Source organism: Podarcis bocagei (genome assembly GCF_964188305.1).
Source record: "Podarcis bocagei genome assembly, chromosome: 2".
Lineage (NCBI taxonomy): Eukaryota > Metazoa > Chordata > Lepidosauria > Squamata > Lacertidae > Podarcis > Podarcis bocagei.
Genome location: NC_138126.1, coordinates 15899641 through 15920795, shown reverse-complemented (window position 1 = coordinate 15920795; position 21155 = coordinate 15899641). Strand labels below are relative to the sequence as shown.

General features: G+C 43.9%; 3 protein-coding genes across 5 annotated transcripts in view; 1 reads left to right on the top strand and 2 right to left on the bottom strand.

Annotated features, from left to right (window-relative positions):
• LOC308580846 (E3 ubiquitin-protein ligase TRIM7-like) overlaps window positions 1-21155 on the bottom strand; it is a 79827-nt gene that overhangs the window by 27394 nt on the left and 31278 nt on the right. The gene's annotated exons all lie outside the window — the stretch shown is intronic.
• LOC308579642 (zinc finger protein RFP-like) overlaps window positions 1-21155 on the top strand; it is a gene marked incomplete at both ends in the record, with an annotated part of 42939 nt that overhangs the window by 10869 nt on the left and 10915 nt on the right. The window lies entirely within an intron of this gene.
• On the bottom strand, window positions 921-19598 carry LOC308579652 (E3 ubiquitin-protein ligase TRIM11-like; the record flags this gene model as incomplete). The annotated part of the gene is made up of 10 exons (XM_081180590.1): window positions 921-1586; window positions 2408-2440; window positions 3400-3518; window positions 7844-7866; window positions 8509-8739; window positions 9048-9143; window positions 12670-13138; window positions 16506-16609; window positions 16812-16910; window positions 19566-19598. 10 exons carry the CDS (start codon window positions 19596-19598, stop codon window positions 1102-1104), a joined length of 1692 nt encoding a protein of 563 aa, XP_081036716.1. The 3' UTR covers window positions 921-1101.

Sequence of the window (21155 nt, the reverse complement as noted above, 5' to 3'; positions counted from 1 at the left end):
GGGGAGAAGTCTGATCTATGGAAGATGTGTAAAAGAAAGTAACCTTAAGCCTGAACAGCATACAGCCTACAACTGGAAACCGTACTCATTTTCATAAAAAGCAACAGCACTGTTTGTTACATTTCAGTGGAAGAAGAACCAAAACTCCTAGTTTACACCTATTATAATAAAGTTTGTTTGCAACCTGTTTTCCCAAAAGAAAAGCCCACTGTCGCTCGTGATTCGTTCTCTACTGGGGATTTCACCTGAGGGAAAAGGAAACAGAGGGCTGGTCTAGGGAGAGAAAGTGCTGTTACCCCATTGCAGCTTCCTATATTTTGAGAGGGGGTTGGCAGGTGTTTTTTTCTGCACACACCCCCCCTTAAAAAGAGAGAGAACGTTCTAGGCATTTTCCCTCTTGTTGGGGGTTTGTGCGATCATCCTGTTTGCAGTATTAGAAATCCCCCAGGCAGGTTTTGCGACTGGCACAGGTCCAACTGTGACCATGTGAATCTTGGGTGACCCTCTAGCTATAATAAATTATTATTATTAATTCTACCCCGCCCATTTGGCTGGGTTCCCCCAGCCACTCTGAGGTATGCAAAAGAGGTGATTTATCAATGTTTTAATGTGTTGTAAACCTCTTTGAGATTTTTTCTTTAAAAAGGAGTATAGAAACGAAATGAATAGGAATAATAATGATAACGAATGGCATTGCCTCTGCCAAAATGGGGCCCGCACATTCCACTGTGGCGACGGTAACATAGGTTTAAGGTGCCATTTGGAATTAGCTTATATATCTAAGCTTTCTAACACTGCGTGTTTTTGTTTTGTGAAAGTGGTAATTTGTGCTCCCTGCCATGGTCTCCTGGATGGCAAAGGTGCCCCTAGGCCAGAAGTCTTGGGGGATGCCTGATTTATCCTCAGGCACCAAGACCATGAGGTGAGGCAAGCAGATATGCAATGGAAAAATAATCTGACACATTCTTGTCGTCATCTCTTTAATGTCATCTACACACAGAAGCGCACACAATCCTTTGATTTAAAAAAAAAAAATCAAGGAACAATCTGGAAGTTACTTTTCCACACGTTTCTCTTTTTTTTTCTGGAGGGCTGGCCAGGCTAGTGTGTCACCGGAGGCAGTTCAAGGCTGGTTTTTGGCCCCACCCAAAATATAGGCAGAAGGGGCTCTCCAGAGAATTCAGCCATTGTAACATAGCATGCCTTGCCTGTATCAGCATCAAAAAAGAGAATGTGGCGCCCTGCATAACTGACAGACACCCGGACCCTCCTCAGCTTCGCACCAGGCAGGCTACGCAGATTGCTCAGTCCCCAGATGCCTTCCTCAGGGGTAAAGGAGAGCATGCCCTTTCTCTTCACAGACTTCCTGGCGACCCCCACAGCCCATTCACCCGAAATATCCATGGTGACTTCCCAGTAGTGCCTCCCTGCTGTAAACTCCTCACACCCCAGCACAAAGGGACGTTCGCTGAATCTCTCGGGATTGTCCGGCAGCTCCTGATGTGCCTCTCCCCACCTCGCACTTCGACGATCCTCAGACACGATCAGGTGGGGATTAGCGGTGTCCGGGTCCAGAGTTACACTTGCTATTGGCGTCGCGAGGAGAGAAAGGAGGAGAAAAGAAAAGAGGAATCAGCTGGGAGGATAGACATTGTGAGCTTAGATCCACTCCAGGGATCATTGAGGAAGGGGGTTCCTTTCCTGACTGGACTGGGGGCCTCCTTGCGGCTTCGCTGCTAGGCCCAGCTTTGGCCCTCTGTCCAAATTCAAAAACTCTTTGAAATTCTCTCTCCCAATAGCCAACTGACCAAGGACGAAGAAGGGGAGTAATAAAAAAGGTTGGGATCTTAGAAAAGGAGTGACTTTGGATACTGGTTCTGTCCACTGTGGCCCCACCAGCAATCGGCACATTGGCCGCAACAGCTCCCCCAATGGATAACTTTCCCCGCTATCCTTAGTTAATGCAGTGGTGGTTTCAGAGCCCGCTAGCAGGGATGATGGAAGCAGAAAGCTTCCTGATAGAGCACACATTCCCTCCTGGTTCTCTGTCAGACCATCTTGACCGTGAGCCCTTGAAGACCTGCTCCCTGCCTTGCAAGCCTATTCCCCCTAGCCAGGACTGACTCCAGCTACAAAAGCTGAGGCTGTGAAACAGACTCTTGGGTTTGGGCATTGGTTAGGGCTTTTGCTGCTATTATGTTACTTCTTTATTTTAGATCTTATGATTTAGGTGGAAGTTGTTCAATTTGTTTGTGTACTTTTTAATGTTTTATTCATTGCATATGACTATTTTGTGTTATTATGTAATTATTTATATGTCACCAGCCCCCATGAGCATGGGCTTAACTTTGGAAAGGGGAAGTGCAAATAAAATGATTGATTGATTGATTGAGGCTCCTCAGCTTACCTTTCTTCAGAGAGAGTCCTGATGTTAGAGTGCCTGTGAAACGGAAAGCAAGAGAGATTAAGCATCACACACCGGCGTGGTGTTAATTAATGTTATAACACAGAAAAAGTTGATATCATTGTTTAGTCACAATCCCCTTTCTTGTAAATTGAAGCCATTGGTTTGAGTCCTACCCTCCAGAGCAGGAGAAGACAATCTTGCTCCATCTTACTTGCCCTTTAGATATTTGAAGATGGCTACAATATCGTCCTCTCAGTCTGCTTTTTTCCAGGCTAAACATGCCTAACTCCCTCAACCATTCCTCGGTTTCCAGAACCTTGTTTGTCTTTTCACTTGTTTCCAAATAATCACATTTGACTTCTGCTTATGAGATCTTCTGTCTCTCTCAGCATACACAAGGATAACTACTATCTGCTTTTGAAAATCTGCCTCTTAAGGTTATTGCCTTAAAGTGTTGGAGCCTAAGGCCTGGCTAAACACGAGTTGTGACAGAGTGTCATTGAAACTACCAAAATGATCATTAAATTCACCACAATATTCTTGCGCTCACACACCCCCTGGCCAATTTCAGTGGGCCTTAAGTCATACAAAGCTTCAGCCACAGAAATGTGTGAGTTTTTTCAAGTGTCCCTGCATAAATCTGCATGTGGGTGAGGCATGGTTGCTGAAGAAATAAACATGTTGCCTTAATGCTAAGATGATGTAGACCACAGAGGAGGAAGTTGGACTTTAAGTATCAGCTGGGCTGATGGGAGTTGGAGTCCAAACAAACAGAAGGCACCAGGCTGAGAGAGGCAGTCTCAGCAAATGGCATTTTGAGCTGTGGTTGCAGGACCTCCTTTCCCCCTCAGTGAAATTTAAAGTTACCTTCCCTACTGACCCTCAAGTTCAATTTTTCTGGCTCTCCTAGCATTACAGAGGACACCTTGAGTTTTTCCTCAACCCCATATGGACCAATTCAATATCCAGCATGAAATTCTTGCTGCCAATACCTTTGAACTGCTCCACAACAACTTTCAGAAATGGATATATTTCAAAGATGACGAAGATTTCCCACATAAATTCAGGAGGGAAAATCTTGGGAGCCTCAAATGCCTGTCTCCCCTCATGCCTGTGGAGAAATAAAAGGTTTAAGTATGCCAGCTGGCTTTCCATCCAACCTCAAATTCCCAAAGGAATCAATAGGAGGAGAGGGGAGAGGATCATAGAATCATAGAATCATAGAATCATAGAATCATAGAGTTGGAAGAGACCACAAGGGCCATCGAGTCCAACCCCCTGCCAAGCAGGAAACACCATCAGAGCACTCCTGACATATGGTTGTCGAGCCTCTGCTTAAAGACCTCCAAAGTAGGAGACTCCACCACACTCCTTGGCAGCAAATTCCACTGTCGAACAGCTCTTACTGTCAGGAAGTTCTTCCTAATGTTTAGGTGGAATCTTCTTTCTTGTAGTTTGGATCCATTGCTCCGTGTCCGCTTCTCTGGAGCAGCAGAAAACAACCTTTCTCCCTCCTCTATGTGACATCCTTTTATATATTTGAACATGGCTATCATATCACCCCTTAACCTCCTCTTCTCCAGGCTAAACATGCCCAGCTCCCTTAGCCGTTCCTCATAAGGCATCGTTTCCAGGCCTTTGACCATTTTGGTTGCCCTCCTCTGGACACGTTCCAGTTTGTCAGTGTCCTTCTTGAATTGTGGTGCCCAGAACTGGACACAGTACTCCAGGTGAGGTCTGACCAGAGCAGAATACAGTGGCACTATTACTTCCCTTGATCTAGATGCTATACTCCTATTGATGCAGCCCAGAATTGCATTGGCTTTTTTAGCTGCCGCGTCACACTGTTGGCTCATGTCAAGTTTGTGGTCAACCAAGACTCCTAGATCCTTTTCACATGTACTGCTCTCAAGCCAGGTGTCACCCATCTTGTATTTGTGCCTCTCATTTTTTTTGCCCAAGTGCAATACTATACATTTCTCCCTGTTAAAATTCATTTTGTTTGTTTTTGCCCAGTTCTCTAATCTGTCAAGGTCGTTTTGAAGTGTGATCCTGTCCTCTGGGGTGTTAGCCACCCCTCCCAGTTTGGTGTCATCTGCAAATTTGATCAGGATGCCCTTGAGTCCATCATCCAAGTCGTTGATAAAGATGTTAAATAAGACCGGGCCCAAGACAGAACCCTGTGGCACCCCACTAGTCACTCTTCTCCAGGATGAAGAGGAACCATTGATGAGCACCCTTTGGGTTCGGTCAGTCAGCCAGTTACAAATCCACTGAGTGGTAGCAGAGTCAAGACCGCATTTTACCAGCTTCTTTACAAGAATATCATGGGGCACCTTGTCAAATGCCTTACTGAAATCAAGGTAGGCTATATCCACTGAGTTCCCTTCATCTACCAGGCTTGTAATTCTGTCAAAAAATGAGATCAGGTTAGTCTGACATGACTTATTTTTCAGAAATCCATGCTGACTATTGGTGATCACAGCATTCCTTTCTAGGTGCTCACAGACTGTTTGCTTAATGATCTGCTCCAGAATCTTCCCTGCTATTGATGTCAGACTGACTGGGCGGTAATTATTTGGGTCCTCTCTTTTCCCCTTTTTGAAAATAGGGACAACATTTGCCCTCCTCCAGTCTGCCGGGACTTCGCCTGTTCTCCAGGATTTCTCGAAGATGACTGCCAGTGGTTCTGAGATCACATCTGCCAGTTCTTTTAATACTCTTGGATGCAGTTCATCTGGCCCTGGAGACTTGAATACATCTAAACTAGCCAAATATTCTTGTACTGTCTCCTTAGTTATTCTGGGCTGTGTTTCCTTTGCTGAATCATTTGCTCCAAATTCTTCAGGTCGGGCATTGTTTTCTTTATCGGAGAAGACTGAGGCAAAGAAGGCATTGAGGAGTTCAGCCCTTTCTGTGTCCCCTGTTTGCATTTCACCATCTTCTCCTCTGAGTGACCCCACTGTTTCTTTGTTCTTCCTTTTGCTACGAACATACCCATAAAAGCCTTTTTTGTTGCTTTTAACCTCTCTAGCAAGCCTGAGTTCATTCTGTGCTTTAGCTTTTCTGACTTTGTGTCTACACGTGCTGGCTATTTGTTTGAATTCCTCTTTGGTGGTTTCCCCCCTTTTCCATTTTTTGTACACATCCTTTTTTAATCTTAATTCAGTTAAAAGTTCTTTAGATAGCCACCCTGGCTTCTTTAGGCACCTTCCATGTTTCCGTCTCATTGGTATTGCCTGACGTTGTGCTTTTACTATCTCCCTCTTAACAAACTCCCAGCCATCATGAACTCCCTTTCCTTTTAGTATTGCTGTCCATGGGATCTCACCCAGCACTTCCCTAAGTTTTATGAAGTCGGCTTTCTTAAAGTCAAGAAATTGAGTCCTAGTATGCTTGGCTGCTCCTTTCCGCTGTATAGTAAACTTCAGAAGAGCATGATCACTCGCGCCTAATGATCCTTCCACTTCTACCCCACTAACCAGGTCATCAACATTGGTTAGGACCAGATCTAAAATGGCTGTTCCTCTTGTTGCTTCTCCCACTTTCTGGACAATGAAGTTGTCTGCAAGGCCAGTGAGGAATCTGTTTGACCTTATGCTCTTGGCTGAGTTTGACGTCCAACAAATATCCGGGTAATTGAAGTCCCCCATTACTACTATCTCCCTTCCTTTTGCATGCTTGGCCATCTGTTCCAGGAAGGCATCATCTATGTCCTCCGTTTGGCTTGGGGATCTATAGTAAACTCCCACAATGAGGTCTCTGTTATTCTTCTCTCCCTTAATTTTGACCCAAATGCTCTCACATTGGCTTTGAGGTTCTAAATCTTGGATCTCTTCACAGGTATACACATCCCTGACATATAACGCCACTCCTCCTCCTTTCTTGTCTGGTCTGTTTCTCTGAAATAGATTGTATCCCCCCATTATTACATTCCAATCGTGGGACTTATCCCACCAGGTTTCAGTGATGCCTATTATGTCATATTTAGTTTGCTGTACCAAGAGCTCAAGCTCATCTTGTTTATTTCCCATGCTTTGCGCATTAGTGTACAGACATTGAAGTCCATTAATCATTCCCCCGTGTCTCTTATTTAAGGATTTTTTCCTCCCACCACTAGGTCCGCGTGCTGTTTGCTCCATTTGGTCTATGACATTTGGATGATCATCTTCATTAATTGATAGACTCCTACCTTCAGGAGCACTGTCTCCCTCCCCCACATTAGTCAGTTTAAAGCCCTCCTGATGAGGTTTCTGAGATTTTTGGCAAAAACATTCCTCCCAACCGTTGTGAGGTGCAGCCCATCACTTGCCAGAAGTCCATCTTCAAGAAACTGCAGTCCGTGATCTAAGAATCCAAACCGTTCCTGTTTACACCATTTGCGAAGCCAGCTGTTCACTTCCACTATTTTCCCCTCTCTCCCTGGGCCACGTCGTTCAACTGGGAGGACAGACGAGATGACAATTTGTGCATTTAGTTGCTTCAATTTCCTGCCGAGAGCCTCGTAGTCTCTTTTGATCTTCTGGAGGCTATTGCTTGCAGTGTCATTGGTTCCCACATGAACCAAGAGGAAGGGGTATTTGTCAGTGGGTTTTATGATTCCTTGCAGTCGTTCAGTTACATCTTGGATCTTAGCTCCGGGGAGACAGCACACTTCCCGAGACATCTTGTCAGGCCCACAGATCACTGCTTCTGTTCCCCTCAGTAGGGAATCCCCTATCACCACTACACGCCTCCTCTTAGGTTTGGTCGGGGTTCTTCCGTGAGCTGTCCGTTCCAAGGTCGCCTGCACATTCCCTGAGGACTGACTTTGCTGCTCGTCTTCATATACCTGATCGACTGTAATGAGGGAGAGATCCTCAAATGGAGTCTGCTCTTCGTCTTCCATGCTAGGGGAGAGGACCTCAAAGCGATTGTGTATTTCTAAACAATCAGAGTGAACCCTGGGCCTCCTACTTCTTTGAGTCACGTTTCTCCATATATCTGGCTCCTGTGTTGATGAACTAGCCTCCTTCTCAGGGGAGTCCCCTGTCTCCTCCTTGGTGGGGACGGTGTGCTCAAGAAACTGGCTGGTCAGATTCAAGGTGAATAATAAGAGGTCAGCTGAAACGTATATTGAAATAAGCAGTGCAGGGAATAAAAGTGTGAACAATGGTTTGATGCTTTCTTAGATACATCCCTGTTTTGGAAGATGGTTGAGACTACCAGGTGGAAACAGACAGAAAGAGAATCAGAAACAAGAGATAGAAACTGAGAAAAGGAAGTTTGGAAGGGAAAATAGGAACTTTAGAAAAAAAGTTGGCCCCTATTGATTTGTTAAAAGTTGGAGGTCACAAAGACCCATACTGTTCCCTTGGGAACAACGGGTGTTTTCCTGCAGTCCACATCCTTCACAGAAACACAAAGCGCAAAGGAAAAGGAGAGGGATCTGCTTACCTCTGCACAGTGCTTCTAATATCCTGCAGGGGAAAGAAAAAGAAGAGAACTCAGCATCCACAACTGGCCATACATCGAAGCCCACGCCCCATGCCCCAGTCCAAGCAGGGTAATGTCATAAAATCAGAGCACAGCCTCTTAAATGAAGCCCTGAGCAGGAACAAAAGAGGACCAGTAAGGTATCAGATCAAGGGTCCACCTATTTTCAGCCCAACTCAGGTAATATAACCACAGAAGGAAAAACTTCTTAAAAGAAGCCCTGAAATGACAAACTGTCCCACACCTTAAAAGGCATAAAATAGGGCTCTGTTCATTGCAAGGATCTGGCCAAGGGATCCACCCAAGCCAGACCCCTCTTGGCAAGAGCAGATTCTGTGAAGCTCCCAAACAGGCCAGGAAGGCAACATCACTAATTTGGGAGCCAGCAGCAGACCCATCATCAGGCAAGAGCAGAAAACATCTGATTCCATCATCGTTAAGTAACAAATTAAGGTGAGCATTCACTCCTTGTCCTCTTAAATGCTCCTGCACCTAACGTAAGAGAACCAGCTACCAGCTCCACAAAACTAAGCAACGTCATTTGTGAATAATGATAGAGGCAGAGACTGGTCTGGTCGTGGCCTTGACCTGGAGAAAAGCTTGGGCTGCTTATGCCACTCTCCTACCTGCAGGAATTCACTGGGGGGCTCCTGAAGCTTCTCCTCCAGCTCCCGGATGGTATTTTGAAGAGAGTCAACTTCTCTGGAGAGCCAGCCCAGCTGCTCATTCAATTTCCTTGTAATCTCTTTCTCCATCTCTTCCATCTCCTTCAGCAGCTGGTTTTCCCATTTTTCCAGAAACAAATGTAGTTGCTTAAATTCATCCTTCATCTTCTGCCTATCAGATGTTAGTTTCTCCTGCAAGAAAGATGGAAAGAAAAACAGGCTGTTAGCAACATTGCCACTCCTTCTGCAGCATAAAGAGGGTTTGAGGATTACTGCAGGGGAACAGGCTGGGTGCTTCTGAATTTTTAGATTTTCACAGATGATGCATCAGTTTTCAAGCAAAGGAAAATTTTCCTTCCCATCAGAACAGGCGTCCCCAAATAAATAGACATCCAAAAGAGTGGAGCTGCTTGATGGCTTCAGGGTGTACTTTTTTATCCCCCCACCAAACACTAGTTCTTTTGATTATTTGCTTACTTCCCAGTAAGAGCGACACTTACAAGCAGGTTTTGAATGGTGTCTTCTGCTCTTCTATTATACCTCAGGTTTTCTGCCTTCATCCCCTTCAGAGTCTCCAGACCCCTGCAGACCTGATCCTGAAAAGAAAAGCCAAAGTTCCCATTTGGGTCCTGGTGAGAGGTTTCTTGGAGATAACCATCATAATCATCCGTGAGACAGAGAGAAGAAAAGGAAAGAGAGAGGACAGTTGAATTATGTTATTGTTCCCCGGGTTCTGAGACTGCAGAGCCTGCTTCTGCCATCCAGAGTATTGAGCCTACAAGAGTTGCAACTGATGAGTGTTATGGAGAAATGTTGAGCTATCTCTAAATTTATTCTGGCAGGGGAAGAAAACCAAGAATAAAGTATAAATTGTTAAGAAATACAGTCATACCCCGTTTTGCATCCACTTCATGTTGCGTCTTTTCAAGTTGCGTCCCACAGCAACCCGGAAGTACCAGAACGGGTTACTTCCAGGTTTTGCCGCTCACGCCTGTGCAGAAGAGCCAAATCACACTGCGTGCCTGCACAGAAACGGCAGTCTAGTTGCGTTTTTTCGGGATGCAGCCGGGCCTCCGTAATGGATCCCCTTCATAACTGGAGGTACTACTGTACTAAGGAAAGAGGTGGCTTCTCCCTGCCAGATTTGAGAATATACTATGAGGCATCCCGTCTATGCTGGCTGCAGAACTGGATTGATTTAAAGAATGTGGATATTTTGGATTTAGAAGGTCATAACAATAGATTTGGTTGGCATGCATATTTATGGTATGAGAAGACAAAAGTGCATAAAGGTTTCCTAAACCACATGGTAAGAACATAAATCTACCAACCGTGGGACAAATAAAAAAAATATTGGAACAGAAACATCCTGGTGGCTCTCACCACTGGAGGCATTATCTGTGAAAAAACTTATTGCAAAAAGTGAGTGGGTGACTTATAAAGAGTTGTTATTTGAAGTAGATGGTCAATTGAAAATAAAAAATGGAGGACATTTGGTAACATACTGGCTGCAATGCCACCAACTAAATGATGTGTTTATGAAAGATAGAAGGAATGGTTTTAATACAGAAACTTCAAGCTTCAAAAAAGAATTATTGGAGAATAATTTAAAATTGGTTTCAAAAATGTATAAATTGTTGTTAGAATGGTATACTAAAGATGAAGTGAAATCAGTAATGATACAATGGGCAAGGGACATTGGATATAATATCCAATTGGCATCATGGGGAAAAATATGGAGGGAAGATCTAAAATTAACAGCATGTTATACGTTGAAAGAGAATTACATGTATAGGAAAATGATGTATCGTTGGTACCTAACTCCTACTAAATTGACCAAAATGTATAGAACTGCCACAGATGCATGTTGGAAGTGTAAACAGAAGGAAGGATGTGGACATGTGGGGGGGGAAGCATATTGGGAAATGATTTATAATGAGCTGAAAAACATGTTTAAAATAACTTTTGTTAAAAAAAACCTGAAGCTTTTTTATTAGGAATTTTAGGTCCAGAAATACCGAAGGATTTAAAGAGACTATTTATGTATGCCACAACAGCTGCTCGGAAGCTACTTGTCCAAAGATGGAAGGAGGACAACTTACCTACATAAGAAGAATGGCTGATAAAGATGATGGACTACACTGAATTGGCGAAAATGATTGGGAAGATCAGCGATCAAGAGGACAATACGTTTACTCAATAATGGAGAATATTTTTAAGTTACTTGAAAGAACATTGTAAACAATTGAAAACATTGGCAGGATTTTAAAAACACTTGCAATGAAGGGAGAACTATGATAAAAATTGAGATTTAGTTGATTGTAGCAGCAGCATGGTGAGGGGGGGTGTTGTTTGGTTAATGCTGTGGGAACAAATGCCTTGCATTTATCCAAGCACGTGGATCTCAACTTTGACTGTAAATCTGAAATCTGCTCCTCCTGTGAATTAGCACACCAGGCCCTGCAGTAATAGCCTAAGATCAAGCACCAGTGATAGACTTATATTAATACAACTGGTTTAAAACTCACGGATCTTGAGTTCTTTGCATAGTTTAGGGCTGGCAACAGGAGAAAGCAGCGTTGTTTTATGCCTCTAATGTTGTTGGGGGTTTTTTTTGTGAAGGGCAGTATCTGTATATATAAATAGATTTGCTAACATGGAAATACAACCAAGGGGAGAAATCTCCACCTCTTGATCTGATCCATCACACTATCTTTCCCTATTCTCCTTTGACACTGTTGCAAACAAATTCTGCCCTTATAGAGTCCTTTGTAGGTTCCCCATCGGTAGGAGAAAATAACAGAGGCCAAGCAGAGAATATTGAGAAGCAAAGCAGCTAGTAAGCCTGATCTTTATTAAAGCTGTTGCAACAGGGTGCCCCCCCACACACACGCAGGAGAGCGGAGGAGGACCCAGACCAAAGGTGTGCCCACCCTTATATAGACATTTTGAAATTGCCTGCCCTGGAGGCCAAGACCACTCCCCACAATCATCATAGCTACATCACAGAAAAGGTGATTTACAACAGGAATTTGAATGTTGTTGTTTTTCCTGTCTGCCAGGTTATCTGATAATGCCTTATCTGATTGCCTTTCCTGGTAGTCTGGCCATTTCTTTGAGATGGTGATTACCCAATTCCTGAGACAATGGGAAGGTTCCCTCACCCCCTCCCTCCTTGCAGAGAAACATTTGGTTAGTTTGGGAGTCAAAATGGTTTCAGGACTGTCTTCCTGTGCTGCTTCAGACTTGTGGTTTATATATTTATGTGCGTATTTGCTTGGTACATTTATGAAGTATATATGTGTGTGTGTGTGACCTTAAAATTTTTATTACAACTTTCCATTGCATTGTCTTTTGTGCGCCTAAAATATTTATCTTAAATTTACGCCAGTATGCCAACTACTGCACAACTCCCACTTTATAACAGCAAGCATCTCTGAGATGCCCAAACTGCCATCTTCCTAGATTTTATTATTTGATTGCCTTTTTAAAGCAATTGTACATTTCCTGCCATCCCAAATAAATCAATGTATTAGTTATTTCCTGACTTGCAATCCTTGCTCTGCTCTTTGAATTAGATTCTGAAACAGGAAAGGCAGTTTGCAAAGTGCACTCATTTGAGCTGCATTTATTTTTCCTAGAAAGGCCACCTTAACATTGTTCAATCTTTCTAGATCATCTTAATTATCATTTTTTTACACAATAATACCTAATATACACATCCAGTGGAGTCTTATACGGCAAAGCAAACCTCAGTCCCATAAAAGCCAATATCTATCTTAGGATGTGTAAAATAATTAGATGAGAGGCCTCCTGAGCATGTGCAGAGTCAGTTGACAGCAGACTGCCTCCCTCACACCTAGGATTAGAGGGATAAATGCTCACTCAGAGGAGACAGTGGTTTATGGACAGCCTTTAACCTTGATTGCTGAATGGCTCAGTTTGATAGAGCATGGTGCATATACTGTCAAGGTTGCAGGTTCGATCCCCTTATGGGACAACTGCATATTCCTGCATTGCAGGGGGTTGGACTAGATCCTCAGGATCTTTTCCAAGTCTACAATTTGTGATTTTAATTCCCATCATATATACTAGCCGTTCTTATGAATGGTTCATTCTTACCTTGTAGTCTTGGACGGCTTCTTCCACAGGAATCACCCTGTGGCCGCTGTGCCCTTGGGATGTGTCACACTCCCCACAGAAGGGGGCTTCGTCGTCCCGGCAAAAGAGGTCCAGGGTCTTCTGGTGCCTCTGACAATCCGAGCGCCTCCTTTGAGCCTCTCTCTCCTCAGAGTGATCCCACTCACTGATGATTCCGACCATATTTGTGAGAAGCATGTTTTGCTTGTAGTCTGTTTTGACAGCCTCTCTGCACTCGGGGCACCTGGTTTTCTTACCAGACTCCTCCCAGCATCTCAGGATGCAGGCTTCGCAGAAGTTGTGCCTGCAGCCCAGTTCCACCGGACAAGTAAAGTAACTGAGGCAGATGGAGCAGGTGATTTCACTCCGGATCCTCTTCCTGTACCTCTCCTCAGCCATGGCGTCACTCCTGTTGTGAGGGACCACTCTCCTTCTCCAGAAGCAGCCGCACCTGGAAGAGAGATGGAGCAGAGTTAGGATCCCTGTGAACTTTAATCTGAAATGGGAAATGTAAGCCCTGCCCCATCCGCATGGACCTTCTCAGCAGTGGGACCAGCCCTGTGCAACGCCCTTCCATCAGATGTCAAGGAGATAAAATACACAACGTTTAGACGACATTGTAAGGCAGCTCTAGTGGCAGGATTTAAATTAAACAAGCAGAAAACTAAGGTTTTGGGGAAAAACTTGACAACTTTGGAAAAAGAAAGGTTTCAGAAGGAGACAGAGTTAAATGTGGTTTAAAAAGTGAAATATTTAGGGGTTAACATGACGGCTAAAAATTTGAATTTATTTAAAGACAATTATGAAAAATGCTGGTCAGAAATCAAAAAGGATCTAGAAATTTGGTCAAAATTGAAGCTTTCCTTGTTGGGTCGAATTGCTGTTATAAAGATGAATGTATTGTTTTTGTTTCAGACTTTGCAGATTGTGGACAAGATGGATTGCTTAAGAGGTGGCAGAGAGATATTTCTAGGTTTGTCTGGCAGGGCAAAAAGCCCAGAATAAAATTTAAAATATTAACTGATGCTAAAGAAAGAGGGGGGTTTGCCCTGCCAGATATGAAACTGTATTATGAATCAGCAGCTTTCTGCTGGTTGAAAGATTGGTTACTTCTGGAAAACACTGACATCTTGGATTTGGAAGGGTTTAACAATGTGTTTGGGTGGCATGCATATCTGTGGTATGACAAGGTAAAAGCTCATAAAGCATTTAAGAACCATATAGTCAGGAAGACACTGTTCAATGTCTGGACAAGATATAAAGATTTATTAGAAAGTAAGACCCCCAAGGTGGTTGTCACCAATGGAAGCCAAGGCTCAGAAAAGACTCAATATGGAGGCCAATTGGCCAAAATATTGGGAGATAGTAGAAAAAGATGGAGACACTTGGAGATTGCAGAGTTTTGAGAAACTAAGGGACAAAGTGTGAGATTGGTTACATTATGGTCAGATTAGGGAGGCCTATAAGGCGGACAAAAAAATAGGCTTCCAGGTGGAAAAATCGAAACTGGAAACAGAACTGTTAGAACCAAAAACTAAGGTACTTTCAAGAATGCATAACTTGCTGTTAAAATGGAACACTCAGGATGAAACGGTTAAATCAGCAATGATAAAATGGGCGCAAGACATTGGCTATAATATTATGTTTGCTGACTGGGAACGGTTATGGACCACCGGTGTGAAATTTACGGCATGTAATGCCCTGAAAGAAAATATTATGAAAATGATATACAGGTGGTACATGACCCCAGTCAAGCTTGCAAAAATATACCATTTGCCAGACAATAAGTGTTGGAAATGTAAAGAAACTGAGGGAACATTCTTTCACCTTTGGTGGACGTGCCCAAAGATTAAGGCTTTATGGGAAATTATCTATAATGAACTGAAAAAGGTATTTAAATATACCTTCCCTAAGAAACCAGAGGCCTTTCTTTTGGGCATTGTTGGCCAAATGGTGTTAAAGAAGGACAGAACTTTCTTTATGTATGCAGTAACAGCAGCAAGGATACTTATCGCAAAATATTGGAAGACACAAGATTTGCCCATCCTGGAAGAATGGCAGATGCAACAGATAGACTACATGGAACTGGCAGAAATGACTGGCAGAATCCGAGACCTGGGAGAAGAGATAGTGGAAGAGGACTGGAAGAAATTTAAGGATTATTTGCAAAAGTATTGTAAATTGTATGAATGTTAGAATGATGCAGGATATAAAGATAATATGGCATTAGTGACATAGCTGAAAAGAGTACGAAAATAATTGATTTATAAGAACAAAGGCAAAATTTGAATAATATTATGTCAAGCTTAAATATTTGATAACAAAGGGAAAAAATTGGAGACATAATAGCTGAAACGTATAATCTAAAATAAGTTTTGAGAGAAGGTGAAGCATTGCTGAATAAGATTTTGTAAATGGGAACACAGAAAAGGGAGATGTGAGGGAGTCAGAAAAGAGGGTTATGGAAATTTTACTCATGAAACTGAACCATTTTTCATGTCTTTTTCATGATTTTTTGTCCTTTGTCTTTTTTTGTATATCCTTTTTCGTTCTTTTTTCTTTATTGATTGACGGTGATGGTGTTTTCTCTGTTTTGGGTTGTGTATGTCAATGGTGTTTTATTGTTTAAATTCTTAATAAATAATATATATATATATATATATATATATATATATATATATATATATATATGGGGAACTTTTTAATGTTTGACGTTTTATTACATTTTATATGTGGGATCAAAGGAATGCCTCTCCTACACCCTGGAAAGAAAGATGATCACCCTCCCTCAAGTATTTAGGAAAGGCAGATCTCATCACAAAGGGGGACAGATTCCTCCTGTGTTCAATGGTTTTCAATTGCATTTTGTTCCTTCATATATATTTTTTCTTGAATGGTATTTTAATGTTTGCCATTTGCATTCCAAGTAATTCACAAAGTACAATCGAAAATCATCATGGATATTTTTAAGCTTGCCACTGAAGCTTGTTGGAAAATCCCTGGTCCAGAAACAGCTTCGTTTGTATTTTATTTTATTTAACACACACACCACTTTTTATAATAAAATCTCTAGGCAGTAGACAATAAAGATTTATGTTTAAAGGATATAGGAGAGGAGGTAAACCGGGGGCTGGATGTGAGAGAGGCACTTTTAACTTCATTTTAAAAAATCATGAGGATGGTTCCCATGATGTAGATTACAAGTGGACGCCGTACTATTTGCCGCGTTTCTTAGCTGCTGTGTACAAAAACTTGGCTCTTATCCAACTAGCAAGGTAAATGATGGAGAGGTTAAATCGGTTAAAATCCAGGTGCAAACAGAGAGCAAAACCGCGTGCAATAGGAAAGTCCTATAACACTCATCCAGCAACACAAATAACACAAACATCCAGCAACACAAACACGTCGCTGCCAATCGTGGGAAGTGCTAAAAAGAGCGTGGATGGCGCTGGAATTTTTGGGAGCTAAACTCCCCCACCCGCGCGCCCCAAAAACCCGCACCTGGAGGTGGCAGGATTTGAACCCGGGACCTTCTGCACGCAAAGCAGATGAGACAAGACGGATACACACATTTAAGTTCCGGCTTATTGAGAAATTCGTCTGCCTCTCCCCCCACCCCGCCCCGTTTTTCTTTCTAATTTAACAGCAATTTCTGAGAAATCTGAACCCTTCATTTCTATAGCTCACTCAGCTCGCGGAAAGAGACCTGCGGTCCCGATTCTTTTAAAGAATCGCCAGTGATGTCCAAGAAGGACAAAACCGAGGCCAGGGGGGAAGAACCACCGTCATTCATCTTCCCATCGCTAAATAAAACGTACCCACACGTATCGTGTACACGTGAGGCCATCCCCACGCAAGGAGCCCGCAGCGTTACGCGCGAACTTGTTGAGCCATAAATCTCGCTCAACTCCTTGATCCGGATCTGCAAATGGGCTCGGAGAAAAAGATTACCTTTATTTTTCCGAGTCCGGGCAGAGCAGAGATAGGGAGCAAAGGAAAGAGAGGGGGGTATCACAAAATAAAAGCCATTCACACGACCGTGTACACGTATCTTCCGCGCGCCATACTAGGGAAAAGAGACCTGCCGGGTGAGGCGCGCCTATTGAGCAATGAATCTCTCTCACCTTAGAGATCTTGAGGGACGAGATCGGTGAGCAAAGCAGATCCGAGCCGGAGAATCCTTCCGTCTCCACGTCCGTCCAAAGCAGCAACTTGTAGCGCTCCTAATCCGGCGGAGAGAGGAGCAAGGCGACCCCTTTTTGCCCGATCCGGAGCAGCTCTGGTGAGCAGCAAGAGGAGGAGCCGAAGCAGAAGGCAACGAAATCAAAATCGCCGCCGCGAGAAAAGTAGCCAGTCAGAGACTGCAACTCTGTGGATGAATGGATAATGGTTGTGAATGGAGAAGCGGGGGCGGGCCAACGCCGCTTTACTTGGCAGCCAATCAGCTCTTGAGGGGCTTCAAAGTGCAGATCTGCAATTCTTATCCCTATATAGGGAGAATTGAGGCAACCGTAATCAGGGAGCCAATCCATTCAGACAAGGTCGCATCCCTGCTCTTATTCTGCATTCAAAGAGGGGGTGCGTGTCTGCATTTCAGAAAAGCATTTTATTACATGATGTTCACATATAATAGATATGATTTAAAATGCAATCAGCCTCTGGTTATCATTGCTTTGTGGGGAGCGGGAGCGGAACAGCAGCTTAAAGTTAGAACCGATAGTTCAGAGCATGTTTATGGGGTTTGGGGCCCAGAATTTCGTTGTCAGCAATATGTTGATGACACCCAGCTCTGCGTCTCCTTTACAGCATCTGCGGGTGAGGCAGCGCGTGTCCTGGACTTAGAAATGGACTGGATTAGGTAAACCCCGACCCACATAATCGATCGCACGAAACAGCACACGCACACCATTTGAAGGGCAACGTCCACCAACTTTGGAGCTGGCCGCCTCAAATGTTTTCTATTTTATAGGACTTGGCTCCTATGCCGGAGACAAAGTTTGCAGATTTTGATCCCATCAGGCTGGGATTCCCTTAGGCATTGGGAGAGGCTAAGCATCTGCAGCCCTGGACTCATCCCACCCCCCTTTTTGCAAAAGCATTACCAGCGCGAGAGGGACTATGATTGGATCTTCTACTCCTGAACAAAGCTGCTTGCAATTGAATGAGATACGCTTATCTCTTGCATGAAGCGACTGCCTTTCTGTCTTGTCTTGCAAGAATAGCTGCCCTGCGCTGCTTCAAAGGGTGTGTCTAAATGAAGGGAAGGGAGGGCTAGGAATTATTGTTGTAATATAGACAATGGAAATACTTTTTTTTAAATTGTCCAGTAGCACCTTAGAGACCAACTAAGCTTGTTCTGGGTAAAAGCTTTCGTGTGCATGCACACCTCTTTAGATACACTGAAACAGAAGTCACCAGACCCTTATATATAGTGGGAGAGTGGGGAGGGGTGTTACTCAGAAGGGTAGTAGGAAATCGGTTATTGACTCAATGGGTATGGTAAACCTGTTGACTACTGTTAACGACTGCAATTAATCCTACAGGAAAAAGCAAGGGATAGTATGCAGATGACCAAAAATAACTTTAGCATGTGTAATGAGACAAGAATCCAATATCTCTATTCAAACCAGATCTCTCCATAGTTTTCAGTTTAGTAAAGGTAAAGGGACCCCTGACCATTAGGTCCAGTCGTGGCGGGGTTGCGGCGCTCATCTCGCTTTATTGGCCGAGGGAGCCGGCATACAGCTTCCGGGTCATGTGGCCAGCATGACTAAGCCGCTTCTGGCGAACCAGAGCAGTGCACGGAAACGCCATTTACCTTCCCGCCGGAGCGATACCTATTTATCTACTTGCACTTTGACATGCTTTCAAACTGCTAGGTTGGCAGGAGCAGGGACCAAGCTGCTAGATTGGCAGGAGCAGGGACCCGTTGCAGGGTTCACCGCAGAGCTTCTGATCGGCAAGTCCTAGGCTCCCTGGTTTAACCCACAGCGCCACCTGCTACCCAAGTCCAGTAGCACCTTAGAGACCAACTAAGTTTCTTATTGGTATGAGCTTTCGTGTGCATGCACACTTCTTCAGATACACTGAAACAGAAGTCACCAGACCTTTATATATAGTGAGAGGGTGGGGAGGGGTATTACTCATAGGGTGGTGGGAATGGGTGATTAGCTGATAGGTGTGGTAAACCTGTTGATGACTGCAATTGGTCTTACAGGAAAAAGCAAGGGGTGAGATGGCTAAAAATAGCTTTATCATGTATAATGAGGTAAGAATCCAATGTCTCTATTCAGACCAGGTCTCTCCATGGTTTTAAGTTTGGTAATAAGTTGCAATTCAGCAACTTCTCTTTCCAGTCTATTTCTGAAATTCTTTTGTAATAAGACTTTGAGATAACTTTGAGATCTTATATAGAATGTCATGGAAGATTAAAGTGTTCTCCTACTGTTGGTCCAAATTTTCCGGTGTGGGCAACCCTAGAATATATGCATACAGCACCCTTGGTTGGTTGGACAATACTAGGATCAAAATATTTGAAATCTCAGGTGACTCTGGAAACAACTAAACCAGCCTGGCGCTCAGTTCCATGTATGTCTATTTACAGCATGACCTACTTTTATAATGTTTCAATCCAAGCCCTGATGTTTCATCCACAAGGTCATTTAAAGTCACACTGTGTTGTGCACTTTCAAACAGCATACTTAACACCTGCATGTTTCTCTGATTGGTTTTCTGCATTCTGACTGCAACTGCAAGAGATTTTTGTGGGCTCTAAACATTACACTACACTGGCTTAGAGTCTTGTCCTCTGGGCAGCCACAGCTGCTGCCCCTGGTCTCTGAGCTGCCCCCCTGCCCCATGGAGAGGTGCCTCCTCACAAGCACCCCCTTGGCCTGGACCTGAGGCACCATTCGCCTGGGGCGCTTGTAGCCAGAGCTGCCTACAAAACAACCCCTAGGCACCCTCTTCCCTTCTTTTAGACCAGGGGTAGGCAACCTAAGGCCTGTGCCTTCTCAATCCAGTCTGGGAATCAGTGTCTTTTCATATGAGTAGAACGTGTCCTTTAATTTAAAATGTATCTCTGGGTTATTTGTGTGGGGAAAGGAATTTGTTCTTGCAAGGCATGCCAGAAGGCAGTTGCTTCATGCAAGAGATAAGCATATTTGATTCAATTGCAAATGGCTTGTTCAAGAGTAGAAAATCCAGTCAAAGTCCCACTCCCGCTGGTAATGCTTTTGCAAAAAAGGGGGAAATGAGTCGGCATGGGAACCAACTCCTATAAAATATAAAATATTTGAGGGGGCCAGCCCCCCACCCTAAGTTGGTGGACGTTGCCCTTCAAACGGTGTACAGTGGAACCTCGGGTTGCGAAGGTGATCCGTGCGGGAGGCACGTTCGCAACCCGCAGCGCCGTGTCTGTGTGGGTCGCGATTCGGTGCTTCTGCGCATGTGCGAGCGCCGAAACCCGGAAGTAACCCGTTCTGGTACTTCTGGGTTCGGCGCAATGCGCAACTCGAAAACACGTAACCTGAAGCATCTATAACCCGAGGTACCACTGTACATGTGCTGTGTCATGTGATCAGTTATGTGGGTCGGGGTTTACCTAATCCAGTCCATTGCCAAGTCCATGACATTTGCTGCGTCACCTGCAAATGCTGTGTGTTATCTTCTTCTTTCTTCTTCTTTGGCGACCACCTGTAGCCAAGTAAGATTGTCTTCCATGAACACGGTCTTAACAGTGAGTCTGTAAGTGACTCTGGAGGCCAATTCTGGATCCACATGTCCTTCCACAGTGGGGACATTGGTTTCCGGGCGGTAGTTGATCACGGTGTGGATTTGCCAAGTGTGCCTTCCTCTTAGCACGTTTCTCCCTTTCGCCCTGAGTTTGATCGTCTTCAAATCCCATGACACCTTTGGTAAAGGCTGTTCTCCAACTGGAGCGCTCACAGGCCAGTGTTTCCCAGTTGTTGGTGTTTATACTAAATTTTTTAAGATTTGCCTTGAGAGAGTCTTTGAACCTCTTTTGTTGACCACCAGCATTACGCTTTCCATTTTTAAGTTCGGAATAGAGGCGTTGCTTTGGAAGATGATAATCAGGCATCCACACAACAGGACCAGTCCAACGAAGTTGATGTTGAAGAATCAGTGCTTCAACAGCATATTGCTGTTGAATCAGCAAATTACTGTTGAACCAGCATATTGCTGACAACGCGCTCCAAAACTCTGGGCTCCAAACCCCATAAACATGCTTTTCATTCTAACTTTAAGCTGCTGTTCCGTACCCCGCTTCCCCCAAAGAAAGGACAGACTAGCGGCTATGGTTGTCATTGATTGCAAACTATGTTTTTATAGGCAGTGCTTTTTCCCTGGGGGGACGGATACCCCTAAACATTTTGTGAATCTAAGTTTGGCCTCATTAAGGGGTAGTATTTCAATATGAGTAGGAAAGTGAGAGTACCCCTAAACAT